This window comes from Lagenorhynchus albirostris, chromosome 2 (genome assembly GCF_949774975.1).
Source record: "Lagenorhynchus albirostris chromosome 2, mLagAlb1.1, whole genome shotgun sequence".
NCBI lineage: Eukaryota > Metazoa > Chordata > Mammalia > Artiodactyla > Delphinidae > Lagenorhynchus > Lagenorhynchus albirostris.
Window position 1 is genome coordinate 4,846,546 of NC_083096.1, and position 23,364 is coordinate 4,869,909.

At 39.4% G+C, this 23,364-nt stretch overlaps 1 protein-coding gene across 3 annotated transcripts in view; it reads left to right on the forward strand.

Annotated features, from left to right (window-relative positions):
- DENND1B (DENN domain containing 1B) overlaps window positions 1-23,210 on the forward strand; it is a 260,094-nt gene extending 236,884 nt beyond the window's left edge. For all 3 annotated transcript variants that reach the window (XM_060126905.1, XM_060126890.1, XM_060126894.1), the window contains 3 exons: window positions 15,021-15,100; window positions 16,066-16,282; window positions 17,869-23,210. In XM_060126905.1, the coding sequence (XP_059982888.1) occupies window positions 15,021-15,100; window positions 16,066-16,282; window positions 17,869-18,387 (816 nt within the window). In that variant the 3' untranslated portion in view covers window positions 18,388-23,210. The remainder of the gene's footprint in view (window positions 1-15,020; window positions 15,101-16,065; window positions 16,283-17,868) is intronic.
- The last annotated feature ends 154 nt before the right edge of the window (window positions 23,211-23,364 follow it).

Consider the following 23,364-nt stretch of genomic DNA (forward strand, 5'->3'; position numbering starts at 1 on the left):
TAAATCTACAACCTTTGGTCCACAGCAGAGGCTCCAGGTAAGGACTTGGTGGCACAGTTTGTCCAGTTGTATCCTGGGCAGGTCGTTAGAGACGATGAAAGATGGAGAGCCCTGTAGAATCAGGTAACCCCACAAAGTCTCCTGAACACCATCCAGATACCGCTGACAGGACACGCCGTCATCTTTAGCTCCTTTCAAAGTCATTTGCAGTTTTCCTGACACTAACATGTACCACACGCTGCGTGGTTCTGAGGGTACGAGAGAGAAGGGAGCAAGGCGCCTGTCCTCGGAACCGGCTGTGGAGCAGGGAGGAGGGGCTCTAACCGGGACGCGGTGCAGTGGGACAGGCCCCCGGCAGGTGTGCGTCTAGGTGCTCTAGGGATGCACGAGGCAGCAGCAAACTGACGCATGAGTGAGGAAGTGTATCCTGCAAGGCGGGAGGGGAGAGCAAAGCATGAAGGACAACTAGAGAAAGAGGGGAAAAGGCCAGGTGGCGGAGGTTCTGCTGGACCTGCACACACGGGAGGGAAGACGGCTGGTAGAACACCCTTGCGGCAGAGTCTGGGCAAAACTGAGGAGTCGATTTATCCCAGAGACGGTGGGGAGCCACTGAAGGAGGTATGGAAAGAGGAGCAGAGCATTGTTGTATTTGCCTTTAAAAAGATGTCTCTGTCAGCAGCTCAGCGACTGTAGCTTTTCTACAAGGTGGGAGGAAAGAGGCTCAGATGCGGGTGGGCAGTTACAGATTTTCCAGTGAGTCCAGACGCGTAGTGGCAGAGACAGTGGGGCCGGGAGGAGGGGATCAGTGTAAGAGAACCTGCAAGGCAGGGGGATCAACCTTTGCAAAGGTCCTGTGGTAGAACAACTCAGGGCAGGTATCAGGCGCTGAAAGGGGCCCTGGTGATGCCTTGTGGGTCAGAGCAGAGTGAACCAGGGAGCAACTGCTAACTTTGTGGACGCCCAGAAAATGTCATCACAGGCTATTAACGCTCCCTAAAGATTAGAGGCACCAAAACCAGGATTACAGTCTTCTTTCTTGTGTCAGTAAATTAAAGAAACCTGGCCATTATTTGTACCCTGATCAAGAAGGAGAGTCTTTCCCCCCCTTTTCAGAAAAATTCATGGAAAAAGCTACGCACATTTCAAAACACAGAAAAGAGAGACGCTTCCATAACTGCACACGGCAGATGCACAGGTGATGGGAGGCTTACCTGTGACACTGGCTGGTTTTCCAGGGGCAAGAACCATGTTGTGTCATTTAGTGCAACTTTGAAAACAATTTGTAGGGTCTTTTAAAAATGTAAATCAACTTAATTTTTCTTTTTCTTTTTTCTCCATGTTGACTGCTTATAGCTCTCTCTCAATCTATTTCATAATCACTTTTTCTTTAAAGAAAGCTCCTGTTCCCAAGTATAAGCCATGTTACGACTGTCCTGGCACCTGTTTCAGGGGGTTCTAGGTAATAATTTATGACGAACATGTTCATTGGCCCTTGGGAACTTTCCCACTGTACACCTGTTACTGTGAGGTTTCTATCCAGATCTGAAATAGAATAGTATTTTTCTCTGAAAACATACCGTATACAAAGTCCATTCCACTGGCATCTGCAACTATTAACTATCTAACGTTATAGTTAGAAAAATAACGATATGCACAGCTTTTCAAAAGCTATAGTCAGTTTACTAAAATATATATTTTTTTAATTTTCATCGTGTTGGGATTATTTTTCTGTTAGTCGTAGTTTCGTTCCTGTGTAGTTTAGTGTGCAGGTTTTCAGCAACGATGTATCTGGTGAGGTATGAATCCAGATAAAGATGCCCTCGTGTTGGCTGTGTGTCACACACCCTGAAGAGTACACAGTATATTTTTTGCACTCTAAGCTTACTAGCTGCCAGTCACCCATAAAAGACTCCTGTTCATAAAGTTATGACCAGGTCTTTTTGCCTGTGTCGTGTGTGCTGGGTATAGTGGAAACAATTCTTTATTTCCTCTGAAAGCACTGTGCCTGCGTCCAAACCCATCAGAAACAGTGACGTGGAGATAATCTGGGGTCATGTGAGCTCAGGAGCTGATGATGCTTTTGTTAAATACGCTGCCATTTCCCTCTATCTTGAGTGTTGATCAAATTATAATTATTTTTCTTTTTTGTGACCTTAACAATTATGTAATATGAGGTCATCAAGCAGTTGACACATTCACCGTGTGTTTGGACACTATTACTTCATACTGTATATGGAGATCGCAGGTCCTAATGAATTGAATTATTGCATATACATATTCGATAACTGTTCATTAGAAGCTTGTTTCAGTTAGCCAAAGCGTAACGCCCGTAGAAAGCAAAACATTAATCAGTTTTACTTCTGATTCTAATTCTCATTCTGTTGTGAAAACTCACCCTAAGTTACACTTTTACACTCCTATGTATATATAAATTGATAGAACCCTGGCCTAGACAGAAAATGTAAAACTAAATACAGAGGTACTTGTGAAGCACTTATGACTTAAATGACTTAGACTGTGGAAAAGCAGGAGCTTCATTAAAAAATATATATATAGTTAATAAAAAAATAATTGAGAATCTATGGTATATGCAGGCAGATTGTAGAATATGAAACTAACTTGTGGAAGAAAATGAACAAGGGGCTGGCAACACATCAGGTTCCACTTTCTGGTTCTTATTCTTGATAAGGTGTGTGACCTTGAGCAATTATGGGGCCTCCCTGGTGTTCCTCCAGATGTACTGTGGGGTTCACTAGACATTGAGCTGCTTAAAGGCAGAGACTCAACCTAACTCAACTCTGTATTCCCAGAACCTAGCCCAGTGTGTATGTGAGAGTGCTTTGCGAAGTATGCTGTAAACATAAATATTAATTTGTGTGTTTATTATCTTCTTGTATTAGTTCTTAAATAGTCAATGACGATTTGTTAAATAGCATGAAGTCCCAGCTCCCTCATAGTTTTTGTTCATTTGGTTTTTGTTTTGATTTGTTTTGTTTTTAATTAAAAGAATTAAATGCAAGACCCAGAGCTGGCATAATGGTAAGCATACCCAGAGGTCAGTGTAACAATAATGACTTGTCTTTAGAATCAGAGGACTGCATTATATTTTGTGAGTTCTGGAGTGAGTGGGTGAAATATATTTTTCCCACAGAAATAACGTTGTAAGTGGTAGTTGTGTTTTTAGGCTATTTCCCAAATTTCTAGTTTAACTCACATACCTTCAGCTTATAGTTGTAAAGTGGTATTACAGTTATAAGTCCCAATACATTGCTGATTACCAAAATTATGGAGAAACATACTGCACATTCCCATATTTCTCTACTCATTCTTTTCTTTCTGTCACTCTAGCACATTGATTAATTTGTGGATATTGAATCACCCTTGCATCCCTAGAAGAAACCCCACTTGATCATGGTGTACGATCCTTTTAATGTATTGTTGGATTTGGTTTGCTAGTATTTTGTTGAGAATTTTTGCATCTATGTTCATCAGGAATATTAGCCTGTAATTTTCATTTTTTGTAATATCTTTGTCTGGTTTTGTTATCAGGGTAATGCTGGCCTTTTGGAACAAGTTTAGAAGCTTTCCCTCCTCTGCAGATTTTTGGAATAGTTTGAGAAGGATAGGTGTTAACTCTTCTTTAAATGTTTGGTAGAATTCACCTGTGAAGCCTTCTGATCCTGGACTTTTGTTTGTTGGGAGTTTTTAATTATTACTGATTGAATTTCATTACTAGTAATTAGTCTGTTTAGATTTTCTGTTTCTTCCCCATTTAGTCTTGGAGGATGGTATGTATCTAGGAATTCATCTGTTTCTTCCAGGTTGTCCAATTTGTTGGTATATGAGAGGTTGTGGTAGTAGTCTCTTAGGATTCTTTGTATTAGTTGTAACTTCCCTTTCATTTCTGATTTTATTGATTTGGGCCCTCTTTTTTCCTTGATGAGTTTGGATAAAGGTTTATCAATTTTGTTTAGCTTTTCAAAGAACCAGCTCTTAGTTTCATTGATCTCTTCTGTTGTTTTTATAGTCTCTATTTTATTTATTTCCACTCTGATCTTTATTATTTTCTTCCTCCTACTAACTTTGGGCTTTATTTATTTTTCTCTTTTCTAGTTCCTTTAGGTGTAAAGTTAGATTGTTTATATGTTTTTTTTCCTGAGGTAGGCTATGAACTTTCCTCTTAGAACTGATTTTCCATCAACTTTGGAACAATGTTTTTCATTTTCATTTATTTCAAGGTGCTTTTTATTTTCTCTTTGATTTCTTCATTGACCCATTGGTTGTTTAGTAGCATGTTGTTCAGTCTTCATGAGTTTCGTTTCTTCCAGTTTTCCTCTTGTAATGGATTTCTAGTTTTGTACTGTTGTGTTCAGAAAGGATGCCTGATATGATTTCAGTCCTTTTAAAGTTACTGAGACTTTTTTGTGGCCTAACATGTGATCTATCCCAGAGAATGTTCCATGTGCACTTGAATGTATACTCTGTTTGGGGGTGGAATGTTCTTTGTGAGTGTATGTGTGTGTGTGTGTGTGTGTGTGTCCATCTGGTCTAATATATTGTTTAAGGCCAGTGTTTCCTTATTTTCTGTTGGATGTTCTGTCCATTGATGTAAGGTATTAAAGTCTCCTACTATTATTGTATTACTGTCAGTTTCTCCCTTTATGTCTGTTAATATTTGCTTTATATACTTAGGTGCTACTCTATTGGGTGCATACTTTTTTTTTTTTTACTGTCATGCCATTTATTTACTTTTTAAAAATTTTTATTAGAGTATAGCTGATTTGCAATGTTGTGTTAGTTTCTGCTGTACACCAAAGTGAATCATATACAATACATTCACATATATCCACTCTTTTTTAGATTCTTTTTTCCATATAGGCCATTACAGAGTATCGAGTTCCCTGCATTATACAGTAGGTCCTTATTAGTTATCTATTTTATATATAGTAGTATGTATATGTCAGTCCCAATCTCCCAGCCTGTCCCTCCCCGCTCTTTCCCCCCTGGTAACCATAAGTTTGTTTTCTACATCTGTGACTCTATTTCTGTTTTGTAAATAAGTCCATTTGTACCATTTTTTTAGATTCCACATATAAGCAATATCATATATTTGTCTTTCTCTGTCTGACTTACTTCACTCAGTATGACAATCTCTAGGTCCATCCATGTTGCTACAAATGGCATTATTTCATTCTTTTTCATGGCTAAGTAATATTCCATTGTATATATGTACCACATCTTCTTTATCCATTCCTCTATCAATGGACATTTAGGTTGCTTCCATGTCCCGGCTGTTGTAAATAGTGTTGCAGTGAACATTGTGGTGCATGTATCTTTTCAAGTTACGGTTTTCTCCTGGAAAAAAAAGTCCAGGAATGGGATTGCTGGATCATATGGTAGATCTATTTTTAGTTTTTTAAGGAACCGCCATACTCTTCTCCATAGTGGCTATACCAATTTACTTTCCCACCAACAGTGGAAGAGGGTTCCCTTTTCTCTATATCCTCTCCAGCATTTTACTGTTCGTAGATTTTTTGATGATGGCCGTTCTGACCAGTGTGAGATGATACCTCATTGTAGTTTGGATTTGCATTTCTCTAATAATTAGAGATGTGATGTTGAACATCTTTTCATGTGCTTTTTGTGCATCTGTATGTCTTCTTTGGAGAAATGTCTATTTAGATCTTCCACCCGCTTTTTGATTGGGTTGGGTTTTTTTTTATATTGAGCTGCCTGAGATGTTTGTATATTTTGGAGATTAATCCCTTGTCGGTCACTTCATTTGCAAATGTTTTCTCCCATTCTGAGGGTTCTCTTTTCATTTTGTTTATGGTTTCCTTCGTTGTGTAAAAACTTTTAAGTTTCATTAGGTCCCATTTGTTTATTTTTGTTTTAATTTTCATTACTCTAGGAGGTGGATCAAAAAAGATCTTGCTGTGATTTATGTCAGAGTGTTCTTCCTATGTTTTCCTCTAAGAGTTTTATACTGTCTGGCTTTACATTTAGCTCTTTAATCTTATTTTTGTGTTTGGTGTTAGGGAATGTTCTAATTTCATTCTTTTTACATGTAGCTGTCTGGTTTTCCCAGAATCACTTACTGAAGAGGCTGTCTTTTCTCCACTGTATATTCTTGCCTCCTTTGTCATAGATTAGGTAACCATAAGTGCGTGGGTTTCTCTCTGGACTTCCTACCCTGATCCATTGATCTATATTTCAGGGTTTTTTTGCCAGTACCATACTGTTTTTGTAATTTTTTAAATTTTTATCAAATTTTAGTGCCTGAAAGTGTAGTTCTTTTTTTTTTTATTTAACACCGTTATTGGAGTATAATTGCTTTACAGTGGTGTGTTAGTTTCTGCTTTATAACAAAGTGAATCAGCTATACATATACATATATCCCCGAATCTCTTCCCTCTTGTATCTCCCTCCCTCCCCTCCCTATCCCACCCCTTTAGGTGGTCACAAAGCACCGAGCTGATCACCCTGTGCTATGCGGCTGCTTCCCACTAGCTATTGGTTTTACATTTGGTATATGTCCATGCCACTCTCTCTTTGTCCCAGCTTACCTTTCCCCATCCCCGTGTCCTTAAGTCCATTCTCTAGTAGGTCTGCATCTTTATTCCTGTCCTGCCCCTAGGTTCTTCATGGCTTTTTTTTTAGATTCCATATATATGTGTTAGCATATGGTATATGTTTTTCTCTTTCTGACTTACTTCACTCTGTATGACAGACTCTTAAGTCCATCCACCTCACTACAAATAACTCAATTTCGTTTCTTTTTATGGCTGAGTAATATTCCATTGTATATATGTGCCACATCTTCTTTATCCATTCATCTGTCGATGGACTCTTAGGTTGCTTCCATGTCCTGGCTATTGTAAATAGAGCTGCAATGAACACTGTGGTACATGACTCTTTTTGAATTATGGTTTTCTCAGGGTATATGCCCAGTAGTGGGATTGCTGTGTTGTATGGTAGTTTTATTTTTAGTTTTTTAAGGAACCTCCATACTGTTCTCCATAGTGGCTGTATCAATGTACATTCCCACCAACAGTGCAAGAGGATTCCCTTTTCACCACACCCTCTTCAGCATTTATTGTTTGTAGATTTTTGATGATGGCCATTCTGACTGTTGTGAGATGATATCTCCTTGTAGTTTTGATTTGCATTTCAATAATGATTAGTGATGTTGAGCATTCTTTCAGATGTTTGTTGGCAATCTGTATATCTTCTTGGGAGAAATGTCTGTTTAGTTCTTCTTTAGTTCTTCTTTTTGGATTGGGTTGTTTGGTTTTTTGATATTGAGCCACATGAGCTGCTTCTATATTTTGGAGATTAATCCTTTGTCAGTTGCTTCATTTGCAAATACTTTCTCCCGTTCTGAGGGTTGTCTTTTCATCTTGTTTATGGTTTCCTTTACTGTGCAAAAGCTTTTAAGTTTCATTAGGTCCCCTTTGTTTATCTTTTGTTTTTATTTCCATTTCTCTAGGAGGTGGGTCAAAAAGGATCTTGCTGTGATTTATGTCATAGAGTGTTCTGCCTATGTTTTCCTCTAAGAGTTTGATAGTGTTGGGACTTACATTTAGGTCTTTAATCCATTTTGAGTTTATTTCTGTGTACAGTCTTAGGGAGTGTTCTAATTTCATTCTTTTACATGTAGCTGTCCAGTTTTCCCAGCACCACTTATTGAAGAGGCTGTCTTTTCTCCATTGTATATCTTTGCCTCCTTTATCAAAGATAAGGTGACCATGACCATATGTGCGTGGGTTTATCTCTGGGCTTTCTATCCTATTCCATTGATCTATATTTCTGTTTTTGTACCAGTACCATACTGTCTTCATTACAGTAGCTTGGTAGTATAGACTGAAGTCAGGGAGCCTGATTCCTCCAGCTCCGTTTTTCTTTCTCAAGATTGCTTTGGCTATTCGGGGTCTTTTGTGTTTCCATACAGATTGTGACATTTTTTGTTACAGTTCTGTGAAAAATGCCATTGGTAGTTTGATAGGGATTGCATTGAATCTGTAGATTGCTTTGGGTAGTATAGTCATTTTCACAATGTTGATTCTTCCAGTCCAAGAATATGGTATATCTCTCCATCTATTTCTATCATCTTTAATTTCTTTCGTCAAGTGTCTTATAGTTTTCTGCATAGAGGTCTTTTGTCTCCCTTGGTAGGTTTATTCCTAGGTATTTCATTCTTTTTGTTGCAATGGTAAATGGGAGTGTTTCCTTAATTTCACTTTCGGATTTTTCGTTAGTGCATAGGAATGCAAGAGATTTCTGTGCGTTTTGTGTCCTGCTACTTTACCAAATTCATTGATTAGCTCTAGTTTTCTGGTAGCATCTTTAGGATTCTCTTTGTATAGTATCGTGTCATCTGCAAACAGTGACAGCTTTACTTCTTCTTTTCTGATTTGTATTTCCTTTTCTTCTCTGACTGCTGTGGCTAAAACCTCCAAAACTATGTTGAATAATAGTGGTGAGAGTGGGCAACCTTGTCTTGTTCCTGATCTTACTGGAAGTGGTTTCAGTTTTTCACCATTGAGGACAATGTTCGCTGTGGGTTTGTCATATATGGCCTTTATTATGTTGAGGTAAGTTCCCTCTATGCCTACTTTCTGGAGGGTTTTTATCATAAATGGGTGTTGAATTTTGTCGAAAGCTTTTCTGAATCTATTGAGATGATCATATGGTTTTTATTCTTCAGTTTGTTAACATGGTGTCTCACATTGATTGATTTGCATATATTGAAGAATCCTTGCATTCCTGGGATAAACCCCACTTGATCATGGTGTATGACTCCTTTAATGTGCTGTTGCATTCTGTTTGCTAGTATTTTGTTGAGGATTTTTGTATCTATGTTCATAAGCAATATTGGCCTGTAGTCTTCTTTCTTTGTGACATCCTTGTCTGGTTTTGGTATCAGGATGATGGTGGCCTCATAGAATTGAGTTTGGGAGTGTGCCTCCCTCTGCTATATTTTTGAAGAGTTTGAGAAGGATAGGTGTTAGCTCTTCTCTAAATGTTTGATGGAATTCGCCTGTGAAGCCGTCTGGTCCTGGGCTTTTACTTGTTGGAAGATTTTTAATCACAGTGTCAATTTCAGTGCTTGTGATTGGTCTGTTTATATTTTCTATTTCTTCCTGGTTCAGTCTCGGAAGGTTGTGCTTTTCTAAGAATTTGTCCATTTTATTGGCATATAGTTGCTTGTAGTAATCTCTCATGATCCTTTGTATTTTTGCAGTGTCAGTTGTTACTTCTCCTTTTTCATTTCTAGTTCTATTGATTTGAGTCTTCTCTCTTTTTTGCTTGATGAGTCTGGCTGATGGTTTATCAATTTTGTTCATCTTCTCAAAGAACCAGGTTTTAGTTTTATTGATCTTTGCTATCGTTTCCTTCATTTCTTTTTCACTTATTTCTGATCTGATCTTTATGATTTCTTTCCTTCTGCTAACTTTTGGGGTTTTTTGTTCTTCCTTCTCTAATTGCTTTAGGTGTAAGTTTAGGTTGTTTATTTGAGATGTTTCTTGTTTCTTAAGGTAGGATTGTATTGTTATAAACTTCCCTCTTAGAACTGCTTTTGCTGCATCCCATAGGTTTTGGGTCGTCGTGTTTTCATTGTCATTTGTTTCTAGGTATTTTTTGATTTCCTCAGTGACCTCTTGGTTATTAAGTAGTGTATTGTTTAGCCTTCATGTGTTCGTATTTTTTACAGATTTCTTCCTGTAGTTGATATCTAGTCTCATGGCGTTGTGGTCGGGAAAGATATTTGATATGATTTCAATTTTCTTAAATTTACCAAGGCTTGATTTATGACCCAGGATATTATCTATCCTGGAGAATGTTCCATGAGCACTTGAGAAAAATGTGTATTCTGTTGTTTTTGGATGGAATGTCCTATAAATATCAATTAAGTCCATCTTGTTTAATGTATCAATTAAAATTAAAGCTTGTGTTTCCTTAATTATTTTCATTTTGGATGATCTGTCCATTGGTGAAAGTGGGGTGTTAAAGTCCCCTACTATGATTGTGTCACTGTCGATTTCCCCTTTTATGGCTGTTAGTATTTGCCTTATGTATTGAGGTGCTCCTATGTTGGGTGCATAATTATTTACAATTGTTATATCTTCTTCTTGGATTGATCCCTTGATCATTATGTAGTGTCCTTCTTTGTCTCTTGTAATAGTCTTTGTTTTAAAGTCTGTTTTTTCTGATATGAGAATTGCTACTCCAGTGTTCTTTTGATTTCCATTTGCATGGAATATCTTTTTCCATCCCCTCACTTTCAGTCTGTATGTGTCCCTAGGTCTGAAGTGGGTCTCTTATAGACAGCTGCCATACTGTTTTGATTACTGTAGCTTTGTAGTACAGCCTGAATTCAGGGAGCCAGGGTGCACAAATATTTGCAACTGTTATATTATCTCTTTGGATTGACCCCTTTATCATTATGCAATGTGCACTCTTTTGTTACAGTCTTTGAGTCTATTTTGTCTGATATGAGTGTTGTTACCCCAGATTTCTTTTGTTTCCACTTGCATGGAATATCTTTTTCCAGTCCTTCACTTTTAGTCTGTGTGTGTTTTCATATTTGAGTGAATCTCTTGTAGGCTGTATATAGATGGGCCTTGCTTTTTCATTAGTTCAGCCACTCTGTGTCTTTTGATTGGAACATTTAGGCCTTTACATTTTAAGTGATTATTAATAGGTATTACTTATTGCCATTTTGTTAACTGTTTTGTGGTTTGTTTTGCAGTCCTTCTGTGTTCTTTTCTTCTTCTTAGTCTCTTCTCTGTGGTTTGATGATTTTCTTTTGTGTTAATTTTGGGTCTTTTTCTCTTTTATTTTTATGTGTCTATTACAGGTTTTTGGTTTGTGGTTACCATGAAGTTCATGTATAACAACCTATGTATATAGCAGTCTGTTTTAAGTTGATGGTTACTTAAGTCCAAACATTCTTAAAACACTGTATTTTTATCTCCCAACACACCTTTTTGACATCACATTTTACATCATCTTTTTATTTTGTGCATCTCTTAACTACTTATTACAGTTACAACGGTTGATTTTACTACTTTTATCTTTTAACCTTCATACTTGCTTTGTAAGTGGTTGATACACTCACTATGTTTACTATATGTTTATGAGATTTTTCTAATTTTGGCCTTTTCTGCCTAAAGAAGTCCCTTTAACATTTTTTTGTATGGTTAGTTTACTGGTGATGAGTTTCTTTAGCTTCTGTTAGTCTGGGAAACTTTACTGCTACTTTAATTATGAATGATAAGCTTACGAGGTAGAGTATTCTTGGTTTTTAAGGGATTTTTTTTGCTTTTTGGGTTTTTTTCTATCAGCACTTTGAATATATCATACCAGTTCCTTCTGGCCTATAAATTTTCTGTTGTGAAAGCAGCTTATAGTCTTATGGAGATTTCCTTCTATGTAACTAGTTTTTTTCCTCTCTTGCTGCCTTTAAGATTCTCTCTTTAACTTTTATCATTTTAATTCCACTGTGTCTTGGTTTGGGTCTCTTTGGGCTCATCCTGTTTGGGACTCTGTTTCCTGGACTTGGATGTCTGTTTCCTTCACCTGGTTAGGAAAGTTTTCAGCCACTATTTCTTCAACTAAGTTTTCTGTCCCTTTCTCTGCCTCTTCTCCTTCTGGGACTCCTATAATGTGAATATTAGTGTGCTTGATTTGTCCCTAGGATCCCTTAAAGTATCTCTTTTTAAAATTCATTTTTCTTTTTTGCTGTTCCTTTTGGGTGATTTCCACCACCCTGTCTTCCAGATCACTGATCCATCCATTCTTCTGCTTCATCTAATCTGCTGTTGATACCATCTAGTGTATTTTTTTATTTCATTTATTGTATTCTTCAGCTCTGCTTTGTTCTTTTTTATATTTTGTAATTCATTATTGAAGTTCTCACTGTTTTTTTATATTTTGTAATTCATTATTGAAGTTCTCACTGTTTATCTTCTCATGAGTTCATTGGGCACATTTATGATCATTAGTTTGAACTCTTTATCAGATTACTTATTTCCATTTCGTTTCTTTTTCTGAGCTTTTGTCTTATTCTTTCTTTTCGAGCACATTCCTCTGTCTCCTCACTTTGCCTCGCTCTCTGTATAGTTTCTGTGTGTTGGGTAGATGGGCTGCATCTCTCCATCTTGAAGGAGTGGCTTATGTAGAAGGTTTCTCATGGGCCCCAGAAGAGCAATCCCTCCTGGTCACCAGAGTCAGATGCTCCAGGGGTGTCCCCCTCTGTGGGCTATGTGTCCTCCTGCTGCGGTGGCACCAAGGTTGCCCACTGGCTGGAAGGCCCACCCAGTCACAACTGCTCTGGGTCCACTGGTGGGCAAGTTGGTTCCAGGCCCGGCTGGTTGTAACTGCTGCAGGCAGCCTGGCCCTTGGTGTGGCTGGCTGCAGGGCTCAGCCGCTCAGTTGCAGGTGTACTGGTGGGTAGGGCTGGCCTCTCAGGGCGGGAGCCTCTTTAGGGGATGCTGGACCCTGGCAAGTCTACCTGCCAGGTGTGGCAGGACGGGAGCCGCTTTGGAGGGGCAGTGGCCAGGATGGGCAGGTTGGATGCGGCTGGAGAACACTGGTTCAGGACTGCGGTGCTCACAAGACAGATGGAGAATGTCAGAAGTGGCAGCTGCCAGTGCCGGGCCAGCTAGGTAGAGAGAGAAGAATAATTTAAAAGAGGGTGTCCACCAGCACTTCAGTCCCTGAGGAGAGTTCTAACAGACCTCTGCCCCTCAGCACCTGCCCTGAAGCTAGCCAGTGAATCTTCTCCTTCACATATGACCAGGTGCTTTTCCAACCGCTGCCTCTGCATCAAGACTCAGAGCTAGTGAGTCTGTGCAGAAGCCCTTCAAGAGCAGAGTCTCGGTTTTCCAGAGTCCCGTGGCTCTCCCAGATGTAAGCCACACTGGGTGTCAGTTAAATGTTAGGGGGCTCCCCTGCCTAGTGCAGGTCCCCCGGGCTGGGGTGCCCCCATATGGGGCCCTGACCCCTCGCTCCTGAGGGAGGGCCTCTAATATTTGTGATATTCCCTCCTGCTTACAGGTCACTGCATGGACCACTGCATGGTCTCTGTCCCTCTGACCTGTTTCAGTGTGTGTTTCTTTATATCCTTCATCGTAGAGGAGCTGCTCTGCTGGTCTTCACGTTGTCCTCAGATGGGTCACTCTGTGTAGTTATAGTTTTGGTTTGTCCGTGGGGTGGGGCGTGTCCGTGGGCTGAGGCGTGTCCTTGGGGTGAGGCGTGTCCGTGGGCTGAGGCATGTTCATGGCATGAGGCGTGTTCATGGCGTGGCGAATGCAGGGTCTTCCTACTCTGCCATCTTGGTCCATAACAAAAACTGTAAAAGTTTTTTATTTTCTTGTGGAATGAACACTTAACATGATTCAAACATGCAAAAGTAAAGAGAAGCTTATATGAATTCCCAGGTACCTTGCATACGTCTTCAACAACTGTCAGCTTACGGCCAGTCTTATTTCTGTGCCAGCCCTACCCATGATCCCTCCCCACCTCTGGATTAACTTGAAGTAAATACCCAACAGCATATCATTTAACCCTGCAGATATTTTGAGATAAATCTGTAAAAGATAACTACTTAAAAAACATAATCACAGTGTAGTTCAAAACTGGGACAGATTGAACCTCAAGAAGAGTAGTAACCCTGATGGGGTGATAAGCCATATCAAATATATACAAATGATAATTTTTAAAGGCCCCTCCTGGCTCACCTTTATAGACTGTTAGATTAGCTCATTACTCTAAAAATTGTTAAATAAAAGGAAGGAATTATCCTATTTTTCTGGTACACATTGTATTTCAGGATAGCCACATAGTTAATAAGACAGTTCTTTATGGAATGCCAACAAATAAATATAAAGGAAATGCTTTTGAAAAGCATAATTTTGAAGTGCCTACTGAAATAATGGATTTAGCCAGCGGTTACTATAGGATGCTAAAACCATCAGGTGAAAGAAAGGCTGATAAAGTTTGTAGTGGATGCACTGGCCAACCACACCTGAAGCCATTAATCAGTCTTAGTACCACCCAAAGTGAGACATCTGATCACCAGGTGCCTCCAGATGTGATGCACTGAGAAACACGTCAACACCTGTGGGAATTCTTGCCAAAAACAGGGAAAACCCAGCACCTGAAGCTAACCAAGCTCCAGATGTAATTGCCAGTTTATAGGAAACGAGGGTAAAATAACATGTTAAAGGACACAGGTGGCATGGAGCGGGGGAAGGTGGAAGGGATCGTCCTCTGAGACGAGGGACATGTCAGCCAAATCCAGTGCTACCCTGTTGAGATTCTGGTCCAGATAAACTCACTCAAATATTTTGGGGGCAGTAAGGGAATATGAGATATTAGAGAATAATTATTAATTCGTTATGTATGATCATGATATTTGGTTGTGTTAAAAAAAATCTATCTGTTAAAGCTACATAGTGAAGTATTTACAGGTGAAATGATGCATCGTCTAGGATTTGTTACCTTGAGACCCAAGAGCAGCCTCACCTAAGAGCGTGTTAGAATCAGAACCTGTACCAAACTCCAAGAGATGTACATGCACTTTAATGATTGAGAAGCATTGCCTTAAAGTACTTGGTGTGAGGGAGAGTGTGGGTAAGGGATAAGAGCAACAAGATTGCAAGTATTGATTATTATTGAAACTGGGGGCTAAGTGCTTGGTGAAGTGATTGACTGTAAGTCAGGGATTCCTAAATCGGGGACCGACAGACTGGGAGAGCAGGCAGAGTGTTTATAGACTCAGCCCACTGATTTGTTTTTTGTTGACTGGTTTGAGATGTAAGCGTTGAGGTAAATGTTGTCTGATATCCTCCCCTTCTTCCTGCCCAGCTAGTCAAGTTACTGGCTAGTATTCAAAACCCCTGAATGCATATTTCTTTAAAAAGTATTCCTTGTCAGATCAAATTGTCGGTTAAAATTTATGGAAGAGACGTACCTTCACGACTTAACGCCAGTGTGTCGCTCTCTCTCTGTAGCCGCGCCTAAGAAGGACTCTTCAGAGCCTGGATGGTGTTCTGTGCGATGACAATGATGAGGACGCAGAAAGAGCCAGCAAGTAAGTCGCGGGGTCTCCTGTTCTGTTACGCGATGCGGCTCAGCGGCAGAAGCTTTAGGTTACAAGAGAGACGTCAAAGGACGTGCACTCCCAGAGATCAGGTTTTACTCCCTTGTGGTATATTCTTCAGCAGGAGGAACCAGCACTAATTGGAGTCTCACGGGGGACGAATCTTGAGATGGGAAAGCAAGATAGACCTGAAATAACTTGTTCTTGGGAAGCAGTAACGTCTGCAGCAATACCTGGGATAGTGTTAAAGGGGAAACAGAAGCCCACTCACTAAGTTAGACTCCTACGCTCCTCCTGAAGAGGGCCAGGTAGATATCAGGAACGGTGAAAGTAGTCAATAGAAACAAACCAGATAGGCGAGGGGCGGGACCTAACTCCATGGTGGTATCAGAAGAGGAGAGTTTAACGCAAAATGTTAAAAATTAATTTTAACATAAAACAAGGGAAACAATAATAGTATATGTTGAACTTTTAAAACAATTTTAAGATATTTTGGGATGACAGCATCAACATTCTTTTTTCTGCATTAAGTATATCTTTGTTTATATAAGACAAGTGAATAAACAAATAAAAGGAAAACCATATAAAAATACTGAAAGTGAACTTGGAGCATAGCAAACTTCCCAGGTATTCTGGGAACCTGATATTTCTAAGGCTAATGTCCCAAATTCCCCAGAATTAGACTGTGAGAAGCCCCGCTTGTGCTTCCGGATTGATAAGGAGCCATAAATGTTTGTTTGCTCTCAGTGCACATACTCAAGATTTCCAGCATTTGAATCAGTGTGTACATCACTACAAAGAATTTGGCCATGAACCAATTATCCACTTTGCTGTTCTACAGAAATATTACATTGGTTTTAAAACTCCCACCTTAGTTGACGGTCTTTGGTGAGAGGTTGCTTGTAAGTAGCATTCGCGGTCACGTAATCACCGGTGCGTGTTTTCTTTTTCTTCAGGTTGTCCTCTGAAGACGGAGAAGAAGCGTCTGCTTATTTCTACGAAAGTGACGACTCTCTTGAAGCCAGAGCACAGGCCCCTTCCTCGGGTGAGATGGACTTGCTGGGCGAGATCCTGGACACGCTGAGCACGCACAGCCAGGACCAGGGGAAGCTGGCAGCGGCCAGGAGCCTGGACTTCTTTAGGTCGATGGACGACATTGATTACAAGCCCACGGTGAGTCGATTTTCCAACTGGTAAAATTAAATGAACAGTTTCTCGCACTCACTGTGATGGCTTTTGTCATCACCTTAGTTGGTAGGAGCGTTTGACCTCAGATAAGTGTCAAAACTCCAAAAATACTGTAAGAGTTAATCATTAAGAATTATTTCTAGTAACAAAATTCCAGCATTTTCCCTTTTATTTATGCAATTCTGGTGGTTATTGTCATTAATTGAAATTATTTTGTCAAGCAGTAGTATTTTCCTACAACCTAATTTTATAGTTGTCTTTTCTGGGGAACTTTTAAACGTGAAATGTTCCCACTTTTTTTCTGTATTTTCTGGATGTTCAAAGAAATTTTAATAAATGTATTAATTCAAGTAATGTTTCATTGTATTGCTTTAGAAATAATACTTTAAACAGATTGAACTGGCTGCTTTAAGAACACAAGAGAGAGAAGTATAAGTAATTTCCACTCTGTTCTGATGGTAATAAATTCCAGAACTTGGCATTGATTATATAATATAGTTTGTCTGCTTGTTTTTTGTGTTATTTTGAAGGATTGTTCTGCAAATCCTTTTTTTCAGCTTTTTTGTAGTATAATGACAAATAAAAGTTGTGTACATCTAAGGTGTACAACTTGATGTTTTGAAATGCTGACCACAGATGAGCTAATTAACGTATCCCTTATCTCACTTAGTTACCTTTTCTTTGCAGTGAGAGCACATGAGATCTACCTTCTTAGCAAAGAACTGTGGTCACCGAGCTGTACATTAGGTCCCAGCACTTTTCCCACCTGCACGACTGAAACCTGCCCCTCCAGCATCTCCCCATTTCCCCACCCTCCATCCCCCTCTGGTGACCCCCATTCTACTCTCGACATCTGAGTTTGACTATTTTAGGTTCCACATATAAGTGACATCATGCAGTATTTGTGTTTCTCTGTCTGGCTTATTTCACTTAACATAGTGCCCTCCAAGTTCATCCATGTTGTCACGAATGGCAGGATTTCCTTGTTTTTAAAAGCTGAGTAACATTCCATGGTGTATACGTACCACGTTTTCTTTACCTGCTCGTCCATCAGTGACATCTAGGTTGCTTCCATAGCTTCACTACTGTAAATAATGCTGCCGTGAACATGTGGGTACAGCTGTATTGTCAAGATACTGATTTTATCTTCTTTGGATACATACCCGGAAGTAGGTGTATTATAGATTGCTGGATCGTATGGTAGGTCTGTTTTTAGTTTTTTGAGGATCCTCCACACTGATTTCCACAGTGGCTGCACCAGTTTACACTCCCACCCGCAGTGTGCGAGGGCTCCTTTTTCTCCACACCCTTGCCAACACTTAGGGTCTGGTTTGAGTTTTATAGGTGATTGAAAGGTGCAAGGGCCTGGGCACCCGTATCCATCTCACTTCATTCCTGTTGAGGGCGCCCTGGGAGGTGTTCAGAGCTAACTGTCCATGCTTCATTTCCTCTGGGAGGGACTTTGAGTTCCCAGCCTTGAAAGATACTGATTTCAAAATGGAAAACAGTACTGCTGAAGTAATGCTATAATTTTCTTCCATTTTTTCTAAATGCGCTGTTTCTTCTCTCAGAATAAATCCAACACGCCCAGTGAGAACAACCTGGCCCTGCTTTGCGGCGGTTCCGGTGACCAGGCCGAGTGGCACCTGGGGCAGGACGACAGTGCCCTCCACGGCAGGCAGCTCCCGCCCTCGCCCAGGAAGCGGGTGGCCTCCAGCGCGGGAACGGACTCTCTGTCCATCCTCAAGGAGGAGAACGGTGAGCGACGCCTCAGCGTTGGTGCCGCGAGCCGGCCCGCAGAGCTGGGCGGGCCGGACCCCACGCCGGGACTGGGTTTGCCGCTGGCTTCGCCTGGAGCTTCCCAAACAGAGAAGAAAGAAACACTAAGCCAGACTCCGGGTGATCCGCTGGTACCCAGCCTTGGTCGCCGTCCGTCTTTTGTTCCTTGGGAGAAAGAAGGGAAAGGAGCCAAAGAGACTTCAGAAGGTTCTGGACTGCTTCAGGAGGTGGTGTCGTTATGCCACGTAACATCTGCCTTCCAGCAAGACTTAAACATCTCAGAAGGAAAAGCAAGTGGAAACCAAGCTTAAATCAACAAATGAAGAGTCCGTCGCTTGCATCCAAGCTTCTACGGAGACATTTTAGGAGTCCCTGTACCCTATCATAAACAAGGATTGGTAGAAAAGACAACTCTTCCTACCGTCTAAACATTGTTTTTCATTTGGGACATTTCTCCCACTCATCTGTCTCGTCGTATATAGATTTATCCACTGATTTTTAAATGTAAAGCTAATTCTTCTACTGTGCTCTTAAATCAGGTACTAGCTTGTATGTATGTTGAAAGTATATATTGAACATATGATTTCCCAGTATTTGGTGCTTAACGCCACTTATTTTATTTAAACGAAGTATGCATCTAACCCTTGCACATAACCAGTAGCTACTGTACTAACCTGGTTGAGCATGAACTGGCCAAGATACCAAAACCTATCAGAACTAGCCTGAAACTGTTGACCAACTAATTGCCTTAATCTTAAGCCTATATTAAGCATACTTACATAATTTATGGAATTACAGGTAAATTTTGAAAGATAAGTTATAAGTGTTCTGCAGAGCAATAATGCCTTTTTCTATTCATCAAATCAAGGACAAAATTCATTTTTTCAAAGTTAAAAAGCTCTCTTCTGGACACTGCAGCCATGTTTTCCAAAAGGTATAAAGGTTCGCATTTACCTTACATGTCACTCAGCGAAATATATGAAGTGCTGGATTACAATGTGAAATTAATGACTTCTGTTTACAAATGACACTTTTAAGTTTTTTCACAGTCTTTCTGTATGACTTTGCTAAAGTAGGAGTCACCCCCAGGAAGCCAAATGTGACATAAACTGTCCTGATAAAAAAGTGTTCCTATCTGTTTTTCCCTTAACTAATAATTCTCTACCAGAATGCTTCATATCATCTCAGATGGACTTCTTAAAATAATTGACTTTCTATTTTGGAAGTTTCAAATTTATAGAAACCGTGTGGAGAAAGTACAGTGTCCCCATGTCTCCCTACTCAGTTTCCGCTGTTTTTCATATCCTATGATGTCAGTGCAGTACGTCTTCACAATTCATGAACCATGCTCCATGCACATTTCCTTAGTTTTTCCCTACCATCCTTCTTCTGTCCCAGAATCCCACCCAGGGACCACATCACACTTGGCTGCCACAGCTCCGTAGGCTCCTCTTGGCTGTGACCCTCTCTCAGACTTCCCTGGTTTTTGACGACCTTGACAGTTTTCAAGAGGACTGGGCAGATACAGATATGCTGTAGGATGCCCCTCTGCTGGAACTTGTCTGGTGTTTTTCTCATGATTGATTGATTGTAACGGGACCGTTGGGTTTTGGGGAGGGGGTTGCAGAAGAAAAGAGCCGTCTTCATCATTACATCTTATCAAGGGTCCGTGCTGTGCACATGATTTGTGAATGTCGATGTTGGCCTTGGTCACCAGGCTGAGGTGGCGTTTGTGGGGTTCCTCCCCTGTAAAGCCGTTCCTTCCCCTGCCGCTCCTACTGCCGTCTTCAGGAGGAAGTCGCCGTGCGCCGCCCACACTGAGGCTTGGGGCTCGTGCTTCCTCTCCATGAGGGCACGGAATCCACGTAAATTACTTGGAATTCTTCTACATGGGACATCGTCTCCTGTCTCTCAAATTCACTGTCACGCTTTGAAGTTCACCTGAGAAGGAATCGTGCATTGACTGCTTGATGATTGGCTAGATTGACAGGAATAATCAGGAAAAAAACCCAGTGATGCTATGGTTCATTTGTTGTTAGTATGTTCAATATATATACGTCCCCACTCATGATTTTTTTTTACATTATCATTTTAGGAAAGGTGTTTGAGAACCCATTCAAGAACCCTCATCAAGACTGTGCTCTAAAATATTTACTGAAATCATAATTTAATTTTCAATTAAAATCCTGGAAGGGGGTTTGTTAAAAACATTGCGTAAAATATTCATTCAGGTCAGTCTTTAAATAATTTAAAGAAAATGACCAAGTTTTACTTTCCTAAAGTGCATTTCAAACTCTCAATGGATATATTTTGGGAGGACAATTATTCATTCATGTTTATGAAGGAAAACAAGGAAGACCTTGTTTTCCATATAAGGATAGATTCTGTATGTATTAAGGAAAAGGGTGTTTAATCCTTTTTAAAATTTAATCCTCTTTTTTTTAAACACAAAAGATTCAAGGTTCCTGTCAAATTTTGCTTTTATATACTCGTTACAAAATTCCATTTTATTTAATTGAAAGATATAAAAAAAGTCCATTTATCAGAAGAGCTATTTTAAATAAGAAGGAAAAACTGTCACTCTGGTCGTTAATCTGCTGGGCAAATATTCTTCATAATTTTTGAAAAGAATGTAAAGCAGCCCTTTAATGTGAATATTGGAATGAGGTATTTTTCCTTCAGAATTCACTGTCTGGAGACTGGGATCATTGTGAGTGTAGCACAGACACAATTTGGGTTTTGATCCATTTGCTTGATAAGTTTCAAGGCCTCAGACACGTGAGTTTTCTTCCTGTCTTTTGGTCCCCTCACCAGATGTCTGACTGCACTGCTGTGTGTGGTGAGGGTGTTCATCCACTGACAAGTCACATTTGTGTCAAGATATTTTAAACTGAATTTGTGCCTTATTTTAACATACAAAATCAGCTCTTATATTCCATGTTAGAAACAAAAGCAAAACCCCTGCATGTTATTCTTGGAAAAAATCCAAAAGACTAGGAGCAAGTATTCATATTTCAAACCGTTAACATTTTAAGTATTCAAAGTCTGCTCTGAAACTAGACTTCCCAGTATTATGGTGGCTGTAGAGAGAATGAAGTGACATTGAGGCGAGTTCTGAAATAAAAGTATTTTTCCTACTATCTTCACATTTTCTATTATAACTAAACCAAATATGTGTAAACTCTCCTGCTGTTTGAATTCTTTTTTTTTTTTTTTTTTTTAACCCCCAAGGAGCAACACCTGTTCTACAACAGAATTGTATAAACAAATCAGACCTTTGGCTCTGAGGCCCAGTCTTTATGTGACCTCTAGACAAAGTCACAATTCTCCCCAAATCCCACTCTAGTTATTATCCTTTTGCCCTTGGGTATTGCATCCATGGTATTTCAGGGGGATAGAAGAGTCGTGTGTGAATTTAGGGGCTCTTGTTTTGTTAAGTGAGACTGTGTTAAGTGGTATATTTTGATGGCTACCTACTTTAGCATATTTTAGAAAGGCACCAAAATATAGCATGAGTACTTTTCTGATTAAAAATTTAAAACTCATTTAGGAACTATTTATCAGCTGTTTGTACTGGTCATACACAAGGTACAGTAACTGTGGACATAGGGAAATAAAAGAATTGGCCTGGTCCCTGCTGTGCAGGAACTAATTAAAAGGAAAAGGAATTGTAAATCCCTGTTAACAATAATAACGATAATGTATTTTGCTTAGAAGTTATTCAGCCAAGATTCTATCACCAAAAAAAGGCCTTTTAAAGCTGCTTAATATAAAACATGCTCTAAGTACAGAACCATTGTACCATTTCTAATTTGATTAACTTTCTCTACTGTTATACGAAGTACAGTAATGCTGCTACCTAGGATACCTACTTTTAAAGGCCAGATTCAGAGGCTCTTAGGAACTAAGTGTTCTTGTTTACCTGACTGTCCATCACCACTCTGCTCTCCTATCACCAGGCAGCGAGGCTCTGATGAAACCATGTCCCTTTGCACTACTTAGGGCCACGTCACTCGAATCAGGATTAACTGAGCATGCAGATGCATGTTGATGGGATCTCGTTTTACTGTCTTTATCTTGATGATAGCATTCTCTAGAAACAGCCTCCCCTCACACACACACATACACTTTTAAACTAAAACTGTCTGTGACAGTGCTGTTGTGAGGAGTTTGTGCTCATATCCTAATAAACAGGACCCAGGAATGCTAATGAATTCATCGTTTCTGAAGTAAGGTGAAGAAGTAGACTGCTGATAAAGAGGACAAAACTGTGACTATTCTCATAATTAGTAGATCTTCTTTTCTAGAAAATCTGAATTTTCAGGAAAAGATTATTTTCATGAATAAATTTTCTAATCTGAATTCCATTTTGTTTAGCATACAATATCCTGATTCTGGGTAGATATTTGTATATCAGAATATAAATTGAAGAATGTAAAATGAACACCCAAACCTAATTCCCCCAGACCACTTCTTAATATATGAAATGCTTTCTACAAACTGTCAGTATTGACGTCTTTCCTCTGTCGAGCCCAGGAATCTGTTAGTGTCTGTTTCTTAAATCTTGTTTAAGAGGCAGAGTTGTTTTGAGCAAATCAGTTAACATTGTGATTTGGTCAAGGTAGGGAATTATGTGTATTTAGAAAGAAGCATGTTTTATTTTGAAAATAATAGGATTTTGTGCAATATTTTTTCTTGCATAATTTAGTTCATATAAATACATCTGCTTTTCTAGCAGATGCCTTAAGGTCATGTTTTTCAGTATTTGTGTAAAACTGTATGTAGCAACATTCCATGTGATTTTAGAGAAAACATATTCTTTATACCGTTGGCAGGAGAAATGTTTTTATTTAAAATAATTATGAATATTGCATTAATATATCATAACTAACTGCCTCAGCAACAATAAATATGCAACAAGAAAATTCTGAGTCTTAGATTACTATTGACAATACTGTTACTTTAAGAGAAATGTGTATAGTGCAAAATGCTGATTCTTCATGTGTACATTTAACAAATAGTTCTGTACCACATAAATCTAGATGGCATTTCTATGGTGATGACAAAACATATGTCAACTGTAATATCCTTTGTGATGAATCTTTGGTAAGATTTATAAAGGGCATTGCCAATACTTTTTGACTGTGTAAATTAAGTTAATTTTTGTATAATGTACAGTTTGTTTAACCTTAGAGCTTCTATAGATTTCTACTTTTGTTATACTTGAATGAGGCAGAAGCACTGTGGAAAATCTGTAGCTCTGGATGTGATATGCAAACATACCAAAA